The 17,569-nt window shown below is 36.5% G+C and overlaps 1 protein-coding gene across 9 annotated transcripts in view; it reads left to right on the top strand.

Moving 5' to 3' along the window:
• The window catches only part of LOC113233302 (E3 ubiquitin-protein ligase UBR5), a 60,199-nt gene that overhangs the window by 2,703 nt on the left and 39,927 nt on the right, over nucleotides 1-17,569 (top strand). For 6 of the 9 annotated variants that reach the window (XM_026468380.1, XM_026468374.1, XM_026468379.1 and 3 more), the window contains exons 2-11: nucleotides 1,304-1,653; nucleotides 2,052-2,206; nucleotides 2,310-2,533; nucleotides 2,902-3,074; nucleotides 3,194-3,396; nucleotides 3,616-3,766; nucleotides 4,499-4,634; nucleotides 5,570-5,730; nucleotides 16,158-16,300; nucleotides 16,547-16,697. In XM_026468380.1, the coding sequence (XP_026324165.1) occupies nucleotides 1,304-1,653; nucleotides 2,052-2,206; nucleotides 2,310-2,533; nucleotides 2,902-3,074; nucleotides 3,194-3,396; nucleotides 3,616-3,766; nucleotides 4,499-4,634; nucleotides 5,570-5,730; nucleotides 16,158-16,300; nucleotides 16,547-16,697 (1,847 nt within the window). The remainder of the gene's footprint in view (nucleotides 1-1,303; nucleotides 1,654-2,051; nucleotides 2,207-2,309; nucleotides 2,534-2,901; nucleotides 3,075-3,193; nucleotides 3,397-3,615; nucleotides 3,767-4,498; nucleotides 4,635-5,569; nucleotides 5,731-16,157; nucleotides 16,301-16,546; nucleotides 16,698-17,569) is intronic. The other 3 variants (XM_026468376.1, XM_026468377.1, XM_026468378.1) reach the window with 2 other exon arrangements.

The raw sequence follows: 17,569 nt of genomic DNA, 5'->3' as shown, positions 1-17,569 counted from the left end.
TTGGCTAGTTCAGTGACTCTGGTCAAATGAGTCACTGAACTAGCCAATTTCGTATAGAATAAGTATAGATCATTAATAATTTAATTTAATTTCGTATAGAATTTCGTATAAAATAAGTATAGATCATTAATAATAGTCCAAAATAATTTGCCACCCTTTTATTAGGATTACATATATTATTACCACTTCTTGATTCTTTTTTTGCTTTTTGCATACTTAAAATTTAATTTCTTATTTTTATTACAACACATTTCTTACATTGTGTAGAGTTGTGATACATGTAAAAATTTGTTTAAATACAAAGAAAAATCCTTCTCAAGTCATACTTAGTGCGGTTAGAGGTTTAAAAAATCATATGTTACTAGAGTGTAATTCTCAATAGAAATTGCACTTTTGTTACAGTGTATTTTGAACTATTTGTAGGTTTACAAAAATTAAGCTGATGAGAATGGACTGTCTCTTGTGGATATACATGTTCCAGTGTCATGTTTAATAAGCTTAGTCAGAAACACTATTATGCCTATACATGAGTTGATTCTCTTGCAAGTTTTTAAAACATCGCATAGCGCACAGGTTATTCATCAACAAAATCTCAGTCAAGACTTTTGTAATTTAATCTAAAAAGTTATCGCCCTAACAGGTGTTATAAATGTGCATTTATACATTGATCCCAAAAAAGTATGTATAATACATGTTTCAAATAGGATCTAAGTCCTCAATATCACCTAAGTCCTATTTAGAAAATTCAATTGCGTTTTCTGTATATGATATTGCTTGAAGAAACCAACAATGCACCTTTTGGAAACAAATTGCTGGAAAAGCAATTTTATTGTCAGTGACACATAATCTTCAGATACTATGATGTTGTAGAAAGCTAAGCGATGTCTATATATCTACTCATTTTCTCATTTCAACACCTGCAATGAACACTACGGCAATTTAATTATTGGACCTGATTTGATTTTATTTTGTTTTTTGTTAGATTTTTGTAATATGTATGGCTGTTTACAAAAATAACAAAAAAATCATCGAAAAATAAACTTGGAGTAGTGTTCATTGGAGGTATTGATTTATGTGTTGTATGTAACTAAAATTGTATAATAATAACCAAATTGCTACAAACTTAAATTTTGATGGTATTGACTAAAAGCTAAATGTTTCACACAATGTTGTACAAATTGCTATAGTTAAATGAAGATACACTTTAGACGTTCTAATAAAATAAGACAAATGATAATCAGAGATTAGGAAGGTATGTGAATGTTAAACCACATTGTAATTTTTTGCCATGGTCTTGTTTTAGAATCAAAGAAGTAGCCGAACGTTGGAATAGATATGGCACTGGGGCAGGTTCATCAGCCCTCAGTTCCCTGCGGGGAGTTCGGGCTGTGGCTGCGGGCCCCGCACATATCGCTTGCCTTCTTGATGACGGCACCATCTGTCGAGCTGCCTTCTCCATCATTCCTGATAGACTTGACTTGAGTAAAGCTGATGCTAGTAAAAATGGAGGGAATGGTGGTGGTGGCAGCGGCGGTGGAGGGACAAGTGGGGGCAAGCAAGGCGGTAGCGGCGGAGGTTGCGGCTCGCGACAGCAGCCCCGTACTAGAGCTCGGATCATGAGAAATTCCATACGAGCAGCACCTACCTCACAAGGTATATTTTTAATGCCTTTTTTTGTTATAAATCAAATGTGGCAGGCTATATTATTGTTTTAGTTTGTATCTATGATGATTTTACAATTAGTTTCTTGTGAAATAATTTAATAATATGCACTATTGCGTGGTGTATAGGTGTCTACAGATTTGCTCGATTTTTTGACGACCGACACTTGTCGATCTACAAAAACGTATTTTTTGTAGATCGACCTGCTTCTTAGAAGTTTACTCGATTTTGTTGGATAACACGTGTTGATCGACAAAAATATATTCTCGATCGCTTGTAGCTTACAAATTTACTCGTTTTGTTTGATCATACATGTCGATTGCCAGAAAGTCAAGCAAATCGGTAGGCTACTTTTAACATCACATCTCTTGTTTTTGTCTTTGTGGCAGGATCGACAAGCCGTGCAACTGGAGTTATAATCGGTCCATCAGGCTCAGGCAGAGTAGTATCGGTGCCAGCCCCATTTGTGCCAGAAGATTTAGTTACACAGGCACAAGTCGTGCTCCAGGGCAAAAGTCGGAGTCTCATTATTAGAGAATTACAAGTACGTTATTAGATAATTAAGTGTTCATAAACACGTTGCGCATTAGTCAACTGTAAGAGCCTGAGCTTTTGCAACACATTGTTTTCTGTTCCTTACACTGTAGCGTACAAATCTGGACGTGAACTTGGCGGTGAACAACCTGCTATCACGCGATGACGAGGAGGGCGAAGAGCCGGAAGGCGGCGAAGGAGGTGACGGGTACGTGCCCGAGGACCTCATATCCCTGCTCGACGGCGGCTTCCACGCGGCGCAGCAGGATCACTCCGTCATCATCGACGCAGACGCCATGTTCTCTGAGGACATCTTCGGGTACGCGGCTATCAGAAGGTATACCTGTCCAGCTATGCTCCTCCGCCTCTTTCCTGCCTGTAGAACATAGTCCCACCACCTGATCTCGCACGCTGACAAGCTTACGCATTTTCCATTTTTTGTTGTGATTAGGTGTTTTATGTTCTAGCAAACACCATTTAGTTATTTATAGACGTTTAGTGTTTTGTATTAGGGCCGCAGGTCGACTTCAAAATAGTTATATTTCAAACTATCTCGTCTATTATATTGTTTAAGTTTATTTTTATCAGCGTGCAATAACCAGTCCAAGTAAAACAATCCCATAATTGAGAAATTGATCATTAAAGTTGGAGTCGACCTACTAATTCCAACACATACTTGATGTTGACGATAAAACTTGAATGTAGCCGTAGTGGTGGTGGCGGTAGCAGTGGCGGGCGCGGGGGCGCCAGCCGCGAAAGCAGCAGCTCCACGCAAGAGCGGCCTTCGGAGTTCAGCCGTTGGCGCGAGCGACAGTACTTCGGTCCGAGGCGATGGCTGGAGTCGGCACTGCGAGACACCTCGTGGGATAAAGATGGAGGTCAGTTCCTGAAACAAAGTAACTTTTAACTCGTTCATCTTTGCACTATACAAATTGCACCTTAATCTGTCAATATTTATACCAGATTTACTGTACTATTTTATGAGGAGATAAAGTAGTTTGTTCCACAGGTGAAAGTAAAAAGAAAGACTCTGCCATGACGGCATCTCCGTTGTGGGTGTCAGAGGAACTGGAGTATTGGGACAGCAACATCCGTTTTACGCACATCGCGGCAACATATAGCGAGCTTATTGCTGTGTCCACTAATGGTCAACTGCATCAGTGGCGCTGGGCTGATGCGCATCCCTACCAGCGTAATGACGTAAGTGATCACTTATAGGAAAACCGATCGTGACCTATTTTCTCAATGTAAAACAGATTCCGTTGTGTTGTCCGTGTTCCGTCATTGTATGCCTCAATGTGCAATAAAGTTTTCATCCCCTATTGAATATAACTACATATGGTCTTCGTGAAAATAACTCTATACAACCAATTTTGTTCGGTTAATCATATTATTACAATGTAAAATTATTTGTTTTAGCCTTCTGGTTCCGGCGTGACATACCATCCTCGCGCAAACTGGTTGGGTATGGGGTTAGGGGAGAAAGTGGTGAACATCAGCGCGGCTGGCATTCGGATCTCCGTGCTCACCGACGCGGGAAGGATCGCTACGTTCCTTGATGAGTCTATTGGTAAGATTTTTATGTAAGAGTTTGGTAAAAAAAGTTTATTCGAAAATTGTTGTACCTATGATTTTAGATAAACTGCCGTAAAATTTTAGGATTTCGAGTCCGCGTAATATGGGCGAAACAGCAACACATCGTGGAAAATGTCATCTGTACTTATTTAAATTCACGTACCATTAATATAAATTACTTCTTGTAAAAACTATTTCTATATGAATACATTTTAAAATTAATAATTAAAATAAGGTTATAATAACTAACTACGTGTTTTTGGCTAATTTTTTATTATTTTATATACTTGGAAATATAATTTTCGCCTGTCGGCTTAATTTTTTGTGATAAATTATCCATATTTCAAAATAATACAGTGTGTAACAGTCACTGAATAATGCGGACTGCGACAAACTAATTGGTGAAACGCCCTGGTCTTTCGTCTCGCAAACTATCAGGAAAGCAAAGCTTACGGCGGCTCACCTGTAGTTACCATTAGGGTTCTTAGCTCATGATTCATAAAGGTCCATCAGTAGATTTTAGTGTTTGTTTGTCGATTTTTTACCTGAAACTATTTAATGAACGCTTTGGCATTATTACAAATTCGTATGCACTTTTTGCCAATCAAAACACTGGCAGCTTTTTTAAATGATGTATTCTTTTAATCTCCTTGAGGTATTTGTTCTACTGAGATAAGGCACACTAAAATTACATGTATAATAAATGTTAACATTGTATTTATTGTAGCGCACGCTCCTGGAGCTTCTCGTTTGGAACACCCCATGCAAACATTCTCAGAGTTTGGGTCTGACAAAGCCATATCTCTGCACGTCTGTTCGCTTTACACAGTGGCGAGACTTGAGTCTGGAGCTCTTTATTGGTGGTAAGTGTAAATAAAAACATGTATTGTGTGTATTGAAACTATTTGACTAAACATAGTTCACATAATTATAGTACAGTGTTAAAATATTTCAGTTCCATTGAATTATATTTTAACATTGACTTTGACATAATTCAGTTAGACGGCTCTTCCAACTTAAAAAACATTTAAATGCACAGTGAAATGGTTTCAAGCTAATAACACCTGTATCAACAAAGTTTCTCAATTTGTATTCATTGTTGTAGTTTACTCGCGTGAAAGACCATTATTACCATAATACTATACTCGTTAACTAGAGGATATACAGTTTGCATAGCAACTCATATAAGTTCATAATAAAATTATTTCCAAGGACAAATAAAAAGTACATTTTTGAGGCTTAATCTTGTGTAGTAGCGGCAGGTAACCGATGGATGCACGTCGCGTCCGATCGGCTAGTCTGGAAATCTTTGGGGGAGGCCTATGTTCAGCAGTGGACATCTTCCGGCTGACGATAATGATGATCTTGTGTAGTATGTGAACTTTATGCAATTATTCATATTACGTAATTTTTATGCTTATTTTATCAATATTATTGGTTAAACGATAGCTGTTGGATGTCTCCTCGAGAAGCTGAACAATGATCCCGAACACATAATATGAGCTAAAGTGACATTTTCGGCATGAAATTTGATTGGTTAAAAACTATTAATGCAATTTGAAAGCTGGTATACTAAACTTCATTTCTGTATGCCCTTGTTGATTATTTGAATTGGTAAAACCTGGGACAACTTAAAATATTTTTGTATTCTAGCAATTTAAAAATAAAAATGTAAGGAGGCACGAATAATGTGTAATACATATATATATATATATATATATATATATATATATATATATTTATATGGTAATTATTCACTGGCATTATCTTTCAACTTCTAACATTATCCATTTTGCAGGGGTGTACTTCCGCTGGGTCAACGCGCTCGCTTGTGGGAGAAGCACCGCGCTCGCTCGCGTAAACAACAGCGTGGTCACTCCTCCGCCACGCCTCAGGATCTGCAAGCGGGACAGAGCGTCACTATGAAGAACGCACCCATGTATCAACCTGGTGCTATTGGTGAGTATAGATTAATCAATCTACTTTAGCACTTGTGTTATCCATCCTCGAAGGCCTATGCGAACGCTTTAATTGACATTCCTGTCCTAGGGTCGTATTCTAGAACTCTACTCAATGCTCAAGTCAGGACTTGAGTATGATTCAAAGCACTAGAATCATACTCAAGTCCTTGCCATTAAGGTCGTATTTCCAGTGCTTGACATCGTACTCAAGTCTGCTCAAATCCTGACTTGAGCATTGAGTAGAGTTCTGGAATACGACCCCTAAACAATTTTCAGATAATACGACAGTCGGTTAAAAAAAAAAGTAAAGTCCACTGTCAAATTGGTTTATAGATAGATACACAAACACTTTATTCACTAATATGCATTGACCTACCAATAAATGGACATCGGGTCTAATACAAAAACCACGAAAGAAATATACGAAGTTAACTTATACAAACGTAGTGACATGTAACGAAATATAAAAAACTAAAACATTTAAATTGTAACGTTATTGCAGTACTGCCTAATTTTGCTTGCAACAATTTAAGGGCCCAAAAACACCATATTCTACTTGAAAATTCTACTGGAAACTTAACAAAATGCACCATATTTAGCTTCGACTGAAAATTACTTCAACACAAGAGTAATGGAGTAGCTTTTCTCGTAAATATTAATTAATTTTTATATACAGGGTGTAACCGCAAGGTGTAGTCATATTAAAGGAGCCAAACCTATACTTGATCTAGACCCTCTGTGCAAAATATCAAATAAAAATAAGTGACTTTTAATGTTGATATAACTTTAATTATGTTTGTATAAATAGTGATTGTCCGAAACAACCACTGCGTCACAACTCTATTGCTAGTTACGTTACTACGACTTCACAAATTCATTAATGAAACCTGGGCGGCCGCAAGCGGGGCGAAAGAACAGCTGACTACAATTGAAATGCCACTGTAAAAACATGATTTGAATATATTGATAACACGTTAATATTAAGTAACAAAATCTTTAAATACCTAGAAAAATCGAATTATTTCTAACAATATTATTTTATACCATACCTAGGTACGTACTTATTTACATACAGTTTAAAGGATATTTATTTACTTATTAAGCCCGTAGTTACGCACGCCTTCATCGTATACACATTCTACATAATTTTGTATTAATACATTTATTTACGACAATTTTACAATAGTGGATACTTTTTTAATTGGTACTTACCTACTGTGCAATTCATACACGTTTTAATGAATTTCCTACGAATTGTAATTCACTGTTGTACAATGTACGAAATATTGACTTGTTTACGATAATTTTGAATAATAAGTACAATCACTACACGCACTGCTGGCACATTTCACACATTTACAGGTAAGGTTCAAAATGCCGACCTCCATGCAATATGCATATTTCCGTGCGTCGGTACAGAGACTGCTCTACTCTTTGAAGCATCTGCCGAGTGATTTGACTAAACGCCATTTCGATCCGCTGCCTCATTTCTTCTGCGCTTTCACAGGACTCCGCATAAACAATATTTTTATATGACCCCACAAAAAAAATCGAGCGGTGTCAAGTCTGGGGACCACGCTGGCCAGGGTACAGGACCTCCCCGCCCAATCCACTGCGGGAGACGGTCGTTCAGATGGGAACGTACATTTCGAGCAAAATGTGCGGGTGCTCCATCGTGCTAGAAAGTCATCCCGTGTTCCATCACGAGTCTCACGTATTGTGTCACTGGCAGGGCCATCAGAACGTCACCCAAGTCTTCTGTTAGGAATCTTAAATAATTGGCCCCATTCAGACTTGCCGGCAAAAACACTGGACCGATGACGGCACAACCTATTATACCAGCCCACACGTTAATCCGCCACTGGTGTTGAAAATTTGATTCCCTTGATACGCGGGGATTCAAATGAGTCCAAAAATGTTCATTATGCATATTGATAATGCCCGCACGCGTAAATGACGCCTCGTCTGTCCACAGTACCGACGAAGCGAAGTCGGGAGACCTCCCAACCTGGTCGCGGTACCAGCGGCAAAATGCCAAACGTAGATCATAGTCCGCTTGTAACAGCTCCTGCGTTCTTTGAAAATGGTATGGGTGCTGGCCATCATCCCGTAGCACACGCCACACACTCATATGGTTCACACCACCAAAGGCTGCCGCAGCACGACGAGTACTTGTCTTTGGATTGCCGAGAAAATGTTCCAAAACATCTGCCTCGAATTCTGCGTCTCGTGAACTCGGCCGGCCTTCAGAACTGGAACCACGGAACGATCCACTATTATGAAGTCTCATAACCATCTTCCTGAAGCATTCCACAGCAGGAAATGGTCGACGTCGATTTTCTGGGACGCCATCAATAAACTTTGCCCAATAAATTTGGCGAGGCTGGCGCAAGCTCCCATCGGCTGCGCCTACGCACAACATCATCTCTTAGTAATCACTATTGCTTAAGCGTGACATAGTTTAAATAAACACAAAAACAAGACACAAACAAAACGATGACACCTATTTAGTCCTCACAACGCAAACGGCAATTACAGACTGTTACAAAAAATTAAGAAATAGCACCTCTGCCTCAGCGGCGGCACATCAAAGGACGCCGACTGAAACGCAAATTTTGGAATATAGGGTAACGTTTTCATAATGTACCTACAGGGTGAAATTAAAATTATTACCATCCTTTTGAAATAAGACCCTTCTCCTGATACAAATTACATCATTACATACACATTAAACGAATACCTATATCCTACGTCTACGACCTTCAACGTTGCACTGCATACGCCTTTGTTTGTAAACAAGCTCTGACCATCACCCGTACCACTTCCACATAATGCAAGAACTGACTGAGTGATTACGGATATACTGCACTAAGGAGGCAGTCACCCATCGGAAACTCACGACGTCCGAAACGAAAGCCTAACACACTAACCACTACACCATGGAGGCAGTCGACTATAGGAATCAAATCCACGACCTCCGAAACGAAAGCCTAACACTCTAACCACTACACCATGGAGGCAGTCGACTATAGGAATCAAATCCACGACCTCCGAAAACAAAGCCTAACACTAACCACTACACCATGGAGGCAGTCGACTATGGGAATCAAATCCACAACCGCCGAAACGAAAGCCTAACACTCTAACCACTACACCATAGAGGCAGTCGACTATGGGAATCAAATCCACGACTTCCGAAAAGAAAGCCTAACGCTCTAACCACTAGACTATGGAGGCAGTCGACTATGGGAATCAAATCTACGACATCCGCAAAGAAAACCTAACACTCTAACAACTACCCCATAGAGCCAGTCAACTATGAGAATCGAATCCACGACCTCCGAAACGAGTCTAACATTAACCACTAATCCACATCACCATGTATAAAATCAAATGCTGGCGGCGAAAATCAAAGGTGATATTTTTGCCGCCAAAGTTGCCGCCAAAGGCTTGCGACTTCGCTACGATTACGTATCGCGTACGCAAGGCGACTAATCTTGATACTTTGTTTATTTAGGTAAGATTTTTTATGGTTTTACACTATTGCTAATTTAAACTATTCTAAAATATTTCTTTAGATGAGTAGATATTATTAGGAAGTAAGAACCTTAATAGGTTCAACGGATATTAATTATTTCAATTTCACCATGTAATAAACCCATACCCAGAAAGTTGTCGTGTGTAGATAAGTCAAATTAAGCGTAAGCCTGTTGTTAGAAACGTGCGCTCAGCAATAGACGTATGTAAGTTAGTAAAGTACTATTTTTTGCACAAGGTTTAGTCCACTGCACTTGCATAGTAAGTACTGGTTGGAAACTTGACATTCTCGCATCTTTGAAGATTTCGGCAATTATCTCCGAAATCCAAGTTTTCTCACGATATTTTCATTTCCAAGCAAGTGATGAAAATTTATTTTATTTTTATTTTTTATTTTTTATTTATGGCACAATGTACAGACATCAGATACAGAAAGTGAGGAAAATAAAAACACTTAAAAATTAATACAACAGGCATATCTGTGCCCAATTATTACTGTGCTCAACATTCATTTTAAAACATTTAGATATACTTAAACAGACACTAAATCAATCATAAAAAAAAATTAAATTAAATTAAAATTACAATAATTAATTCGTGGTCAACGATCAAAACTAATTTCTTGACGTTTACCGACCTTCAGGTTGCACCTTTACGATGAAAGTGTCCCAATACAAAATTTCAACTTTTTGGGAATAAAAAAGAAAATAAGATTTCAAGTTTTTTCATATTTTCATATTATTTTATTTATTACCTACTCTTGAAGTACTAAAGGTGATGGCCTTATTAGTCTTTGAAAATAATGAGGAAAAATGGAACTTTACAACTGAAAATTGTTTCTGATCATTTTAATGTTCAACAATTTAAAAACATAATTTACAAAAACTAGTCGCCAATAGGTCTTTTTTTTTAACGATTTTTTGTTATCATTTAACGTATTAAGAATTAAGTCTTTTTAATGTTCATCAGCTAAGCAAGATGTCATAACCCTTGATATTGTTTTGTGGTCCCTGTTTCACAATTAAAAAAGAAGAAAGTCCACGAAACAAAAAAGTAAGTCCCTTTAAAAAGTAAGTTACTAAAAAAATTTTTTTTTTTAAATATTAAGCGACGGGTCGAACAAGTCATGTACCCGGTGGAAAGCGTCACGCCTGTCCATAACAGTAGCACTGCCGCTCGAAGGCTACTGCTACGGCGTCCATCTCTCTGAGACATAGTTGACAAGTCCCATGTGCCTGTAATTTCACCAGCACCCTTACCCTTCAAAACTGTAACACAGTAATGTGGCAGTACTACCCTGGACGAACTCACAAGGAGCTCTACTGCTACTAGTGATTTTTGAATATGATTTTCGGAACGAAAATGGCTCAAATGCTAATCCGTCAGTGGCAGCGTGTTGTCTTTGCAAATGCAGATTCAACAATAAATGCGGCGTTAATATTTCGACGCGGGAGTAGAATTTTTAAACTGAAAGAACAAAATGAAAGGGACCTTTATGAATCAGTGCTATTCGAGCTTTAATTGCACAATTTCATCTTCACCACAGTGTGACTAATGTAACAAAATATTTTTTTAAGATGGTTTTACGGTATAAACTCATTTTTTAATTTTTTGATTTGGGTCGCTTTCATTGTAAGGGTGCGAAGTATTAGTCGGATAATTGCGTCATATTGCGTCATGCGTTAGAAGAAACATACCGACGCCGCCATGCGTTAGAACAGTACCGACGGATAGAAAGAGACAAATTTCATTCATTAAAATACAATAGATGAATGCGTATGGTAAAAAGAAACAGAGATAACTTTAAATATGTGTTTTTTAGAGGACATTAGTTTTATTAATGGATATTAAACGGAAATTTGTGTATTTTGTATGTTTGAAGATATGAAGTTAACGAAACCATATTACGTTATTATGTACTAAGTTTTAAATAATAGTTTTATTATGAACTAGTGTATTTTGGCAAAGTAATCGATAATATTTATTTTTCATTAAATGTTTACACGCATATTACATGAATAAAATAATAATAAATTTAGTAAATTATAACATAGTAATAAGAATATGGCATTAAGTACTTTATCATTTACAATAACATGCCTGAATTTCACAATTTTTTCAAGTTACGTAATTTGGTTGTATTATGATACTCAATAGAGATGTGATGTGCCTATTTATTTTCGTTAAATGACATCAGCTGATCGAAACTGTTCATGGCGAAATTTCCATAAATAACGTAGTTTGTACTAAAACAACTTTGCTAAATAGTTTCATACCATTAACTGAATCCGACCTTCAAATATGACTACACCTTGCTGTTACACCCTGTATATCATTATGTCGATTTTTTTACAAATTCATTTAAAGATATAATAAAGAGTTGGGCAGATACATACATACAAATATTACTACAAATGTGAAAATAAGCTTGTGCTATAAGAAATGTACCGATATTACAACTAAACGTAAACTTTTGAGTTTACGCCAAAATTAGCTTTTGTTTTGTAATATTCCTAAAAAAATACATTTGACATTATGAAAATTCGAGCTAACGTTATTTCGGGCAAATGTATTTTCTGACTTCTGATAGGTAGTCCCAAGCAGTAAAACGAGTACAACAATATTTTGTTAGTTATTGCTTCCGTTTAATAAAAAAAAGTCATTTTAAAAATAAGATTAAAATCAACACAACTCTATAATTTCTTTGTTCCAAATATTTCAATCGTTTATAGTTCGAACAATTGAAAATGACCAAGAAGTATATTTAGGCTTTTTGAAATTGACGTAATGGGTCTCTTTCCGTTCTTTGCGCATGCAATGTGTAGAAAAAGGACAGTTAGCTATTTGAGTATTTTATTTGCTTTTGTAATTTATATTTACGATTAATGTATATATAAATTAAATACTTTAAAACTGTACCAAATAACACTTTTAAATGAAAACTATGAAACCCAATATATTTGTTTAGTGAAAATATGATACAAAATCCTGTTTTTACACTTTACTGCAGTAATTTTTACAAGTTATTATTATACAGGGTGTAAATTTGAGACCTTCAGCAAGACCAGCTACCTTAACCGTTGTTGTTACAGGAAAACGGTTCGAGAAGACTATCCATGAATTAGGAAGATATTTTGATTGGCATTCACAGATTTTAAAAAAATGGTACAGTCAGCAAGATAAAAAGCAATTTGTACAAAACTTTTTTTTATGCTATTCGATCCGCAGGCTTATTACCGAACTTTAGCAACTGGTTGCTAATTGTACAATAGCAATGCGATTTCTACCAGTTGCGATTGCTAAGTTGGTATTACGAATGTATATCACAAACTGATTGCTCTCTTGGTGCATTTGCGACTAAACTGTATGGAAACTAGCGCCACTCTCAACTAAACGGCAATCAATGACAAACACAAACGTCAAAAAACAACAAGAAATAATTATATTTACGTTTTCTTAATCTTAAATTGATCTATAAAAACAAAAATATATCTTAGATTGGACATACAGAAATATGCAGACAATGTATTTTAAATGTTTCAAACAAGAAATTTGTTGTTTCGTGTTTTTGGTTACCCAAGAAAGTTTGAATTGCAGTGACGATTCACTAACACTTGAAAGTTAAGTGGTCGACGAAACAGTATAAATCACTATAATAAAAATGCCAACTATGTCTACGTTATTGAGTTCTGCTTCTATGGATTCATTTCGTTCATATTACCAGCGTTTTGGTGTCGTGAAATTCAGACTGTGAAGATGGAAAGTCGCGTCTCAAACGATCAGTTAGAAATGTTATTTGACCATCTTCTAAGGCACCTTTGCATTGGCTAAAGGTTTCAGTCTAAGTGGAAGTTCACAAGAGACATCTGAAAGGCTGTGGAACGAATTAGCCACCAAATAAATGCTCTTGGCAGTGGAACAAATAAAAGTGATGCACAATGGACACTTAGAATGAAGAAAATTTAAGTAGAGTAATTGATATAATTGCAAATGTATCTAAAACCAATGCCAAAGCTGCAATGTTTCAATCTGAGGCCGCTCAAATACAGTCCAAGCCCTAGTGAATATTGTACAATTACTCAAAAAATAATTAAGACAAACTAGTGGTTAATTGTTATTATTCTTAGTATCATTTTGTTGTCTTATTGTAGTAAAATTTTAATTAGGTATGAATAAAAAGTGGCAATCAATAAACACCTTTTAATTTTCAACTTGCATTGTAAAATTACATATATTAACATTTTGTACAATTGCTTACAGTCATCTCCTACCATCCCATCTGTCAACATTTTGCACTGGTTTTATTATGAGTGAAGGACCAATTGGAAGTTTTATGAAAGTAAATAATTCAATTTAAGGCTTTTATTTCATACGTTCATTCATAAGGGTTAGTAACAGAACACTTTAAAATAGAGTTAGTATTACAAATAATTCTTTTTCCTCACAGTGATATGCATTCAAGTCCAGAGCTCATGAACCTAGCCCTGTACCCTGAATGCAATAACACTTGGCAGGCCATTACTGCTGCCACAAATTCAGCACATCAAGGAAGCCAATGTTTTTTGCATTAGTAATAATAGTTTAATAAGAGTTTGGGTGTAATTTGTGGTTATCTATGTGTGTGTCCATGGCAACCGCGACACGGTTTCCCTAGTGCGGGTTATGTTGAGTGTATGCGTTTATAATGTCCCTGCCTGTCAACCTCTTGGTTATACGAGAAGAGCACTATTACCTGTGCAAGCAAGCACACGCAGCGACCGCGACACGCTGTATGCCTCGCGATACTGATTTTCAGGCCGACCTTGTTGATACATGGTTTTCCAACATAATCCAATTGAACTATACCATCGCAACGTTAAACATCGAACATTAATAATTATATCGGTTGAAATTATTAATAACATTTAATAGATCAATTTAAAAAAAAAATGATTCTATGACTATGCACGACTAATTTACATTGTAATGAACAATAATAATATTATTAAAAAAAATATATAAACCAGACAATATTCTCAGTTACACCACTTACGCTGGCTCGCTGTCCGCACCGTCTCTTACCAATAAGAAGAAGAAAAGCAGTTAACTTCACATAGATTAAAATAACATTCTTCCCGTTTTACTCATACGAAGTTGTCCTGTTACAAGAAGGAGTTACATTACTTTTTGTCGCTCTAATAATTCTCTTTTCGTGTGCGTCTTAACTAAGTGACCTTATCACTCAGGTCCTGACTCCAGATCAGCCCCGTTTACACAGACATCATCTGGCTGTAGGTACAGCTCTGTACCTTTCTACATTAGTATTGGTTATAGTGACCCTCCCTACCGACCCTTACTACTATATACCGAATAGTACTATAACCTGTGCGTGCACAGGAACATTCTAATTTCAGGTTCTGACACCAGGACCCCGATTGAGAACTCTTCGATATTTTAACCGAATCGTTCGATTGAATATTGTTCTCAAGTCGAAGGGCGCTTTCCGAATTATCAGAACATTCCGAGTAAAACGTTTGATTCAGGTACTCGGATACGATATCATCATCCAACACCATTTACGGAGTTAGTTGGTGAAATAGATTATAAGAAAGATGAAAATCTTTTTAAATATATTTTTAAGACTTTAAAGGTGCTAAAATATAGGAATATATTAGTCTTGCATTAAAATAGATGAATAAAGTTGAAGAAAATCCAGACTTTATTTAAATAATAAGAGATTTCCATGTTACGTTCTTGCTTTGTAAACAATAGGACGTTCGGTAACTTTCATTCGATAACTGTGTTCTGAATAACGTTTGTAGCCTTTGCCGGTCGAGAAGTTCGAGTAGTACGGATGTGACGTCATTTCGGTTCGGTTTCGAATACGACGACAGTTTGACGTTCCATTCAGGTGTTGTGAATAAAAATGAAGAGATATCTGTCGACAACTGAGTTATCACAAAGTTCTGAATCGACCCCCAGATCAGCCGTAGGTACCGATTAAACACAGAAACTATTGTACAATAGTTTTATTGTACATACGGTGTTTGTCATAGCAGTGAACAGGCACAGACTCAGAATATGTCCAAGTACTAAGGCACTAATTTTCAGTCGGGACTAACGCGGAACCAAATGTATAAGTAATTTATACGCAAAAAAAAAATAATTATTCGTGAAGTTATTGTGTAACATTAAGTGTAAAATAATGCATCTAAAACAACCTATTAGATGTGTAAGTGCTTGTGCGAATGTAAATATAAGTATTATGAGCATATTTGTTACAGAATTGATTTCGTTACCAGTGAGTTAACTGTAAAAATAGAAAGGAAGAAGGCGATAATGCATTGATTAATTGTTTATTAGACTTCATACCGTTGCTTATTAATGAGTTTGGCAATCAATCGATAAAACTCTCGACAACGACTACATGACTATTTAAAATTTATTTTATGAATTTATATTTAGAGAATAGTGGCGACCCTGCAAACATAATTTTACTCAGTCACAGAAAAAAAATTGATATACAGTATCGAGTTCCTAGGTTTTCGCGATTGTCACACATTTGAAAAGACTATTTGTTCGTGTCAAAATCAACCGAAAAGTTGATTTGTTTGAAAAAGACATATAAACACATATTTACTTAAAACAAACCAACTTTTCGGACTCTTTACAGGTCTCATGGTAATAACTGATGTGAGCTGTGACTATTATGCGATTTAGATCCGAAAAAATTGTATCCGAAAAATTCGATCTGAAAAGAATATAGTATACCAACTTGATATTATAGACATTCCAGGTGATATGAATTTGCGTTTGTAAATCTAAATTCTTGTAGAGCTATTATCGTAGTCTTCATTTCAACTTGCTATCGCATTATATGCCTTAATGTGCGATTGCTTGTTTATTCAGGCTTCAACATGTCAACTGGCGTACCGAAGGTGGGCGTGTTGCAAAACGCCGCGTGGAACCTCTCGGATATGTGTCGTTTCAAGCTGATGCCGCCGCCGCAGCCTGACCGCTCGGTTTCTGATAAGGAGAAGAGGGAGTTACAGGTTAGATACCGTCTTCATAAAGATTGTTTATAAGTGATGAAAGGTATATGTCGGTTTAAGCTTGAAGTTACTGACACTCCTTGAAGAAACCCTCGCTTACATAGCCAATAAGGACTAGAATAAACAAATATAATATCTGAACAACATTTGATGACATTTAACGACAGATACAAAGAAAGTTTAGAAGGAACTACTGCTTACATTTTAATTATATTGAGATTTTTAAAAACCTTCCAATTGTTTCAGAATCAGTCCCCACTCACGGTATCATCGGTAAAGGCGTCATCCTCGAACAGCAACTCTAAAGACAGTGGCAAAGACATGGCCGATAGACTGGACATGCCGCCGCCGCCCAGCCCCGCCTCTTCCACGTGCAGCGATACCAGCACATCACATAGTGAGTTTATTATCCGTAGTGAATTTCTAGATAAATTTATACGATATAACAAATAATGCGCTTGGCACTGCGACGAGACGCGCTTTAACATGAAAATATCTACATAAATTATGTGGTGTGTTTGAAAAAAGTTAAAAACTTAATGCAATTTTGAAGCTGTTATACTAAACATCATATCCGTACGTCCTTGTTGAAAATTGAATTTGTAAAAATGGGTGAAACGTTGTCTTCGATATAACAACATTTTTATATTTAAGCCGTCTAAAAATAAAAATGCATGGTGGCTCGAATTATGTGTTCGAATGTGTATTTTGAGTAATAAATAGGCAATACTTCAAGCGTTCTGAAGAACGAAGAATGTTACTTTCCCGCCTCTTTTAGCACGAATTTATATAGCGACAACTGGTTTCTTCAGCAATTACTAAATTTCTACCAGTAACTCGATTGCGGCTTGCCGTATTCGACAACGCTCTACTTTACTTAAAGTCCGTTTTTATTGAAGATGGAAAAATTTGACATTTGCAGGGTTGCCAGTTTTCGTAAAATTTTAAATAGTCATGTAGCTATTGTCGATAGATTTATCGATAGGTTGGAAAGATGATAATAGTTTCCAAAAAATGTATGAATTGTGAGACTTATAACATTCTAATGATTAGTAATTGCGTTATCGCCGTCTTTACTCTTATTTTGACGTTTGGCCCGCGAGTATCAAAATCAATTCGTAAAGTATCTACAGACGCACGTTCAAATTATTGCCCTATTGTAGACTATGTACAATACCACCTGAACTCGTTTTTATTCATATACATTTTTAATAATGCTAGTTGGATTTGATTATCTATACTGAATTACAATGAAAAACCACAAAATTT

Source organism: Hyposmocoma kahamanoa, unplaced genomic scaffold, assembly GCF_003589595.1.
Source record: "Hyposmocoma kahamanoa isolate Upper Pololo Valley unplaced genomic scaffold, ASM358959v1 78, whole genome shotgun sequence".
In the NCBI taxonomy this organism is placed as follows: Eukaryota; Metazoa; Arthropoda; class Insecta; order Lepidoptera; family Cosmopterigidae; genus Hyposmocoma; species Hyposmocoma kahamanoa.
Note: the sequence above shows the minus strand (reverse complement) of the source record. Positions and strands in the feature narration are given on the sequence as shown.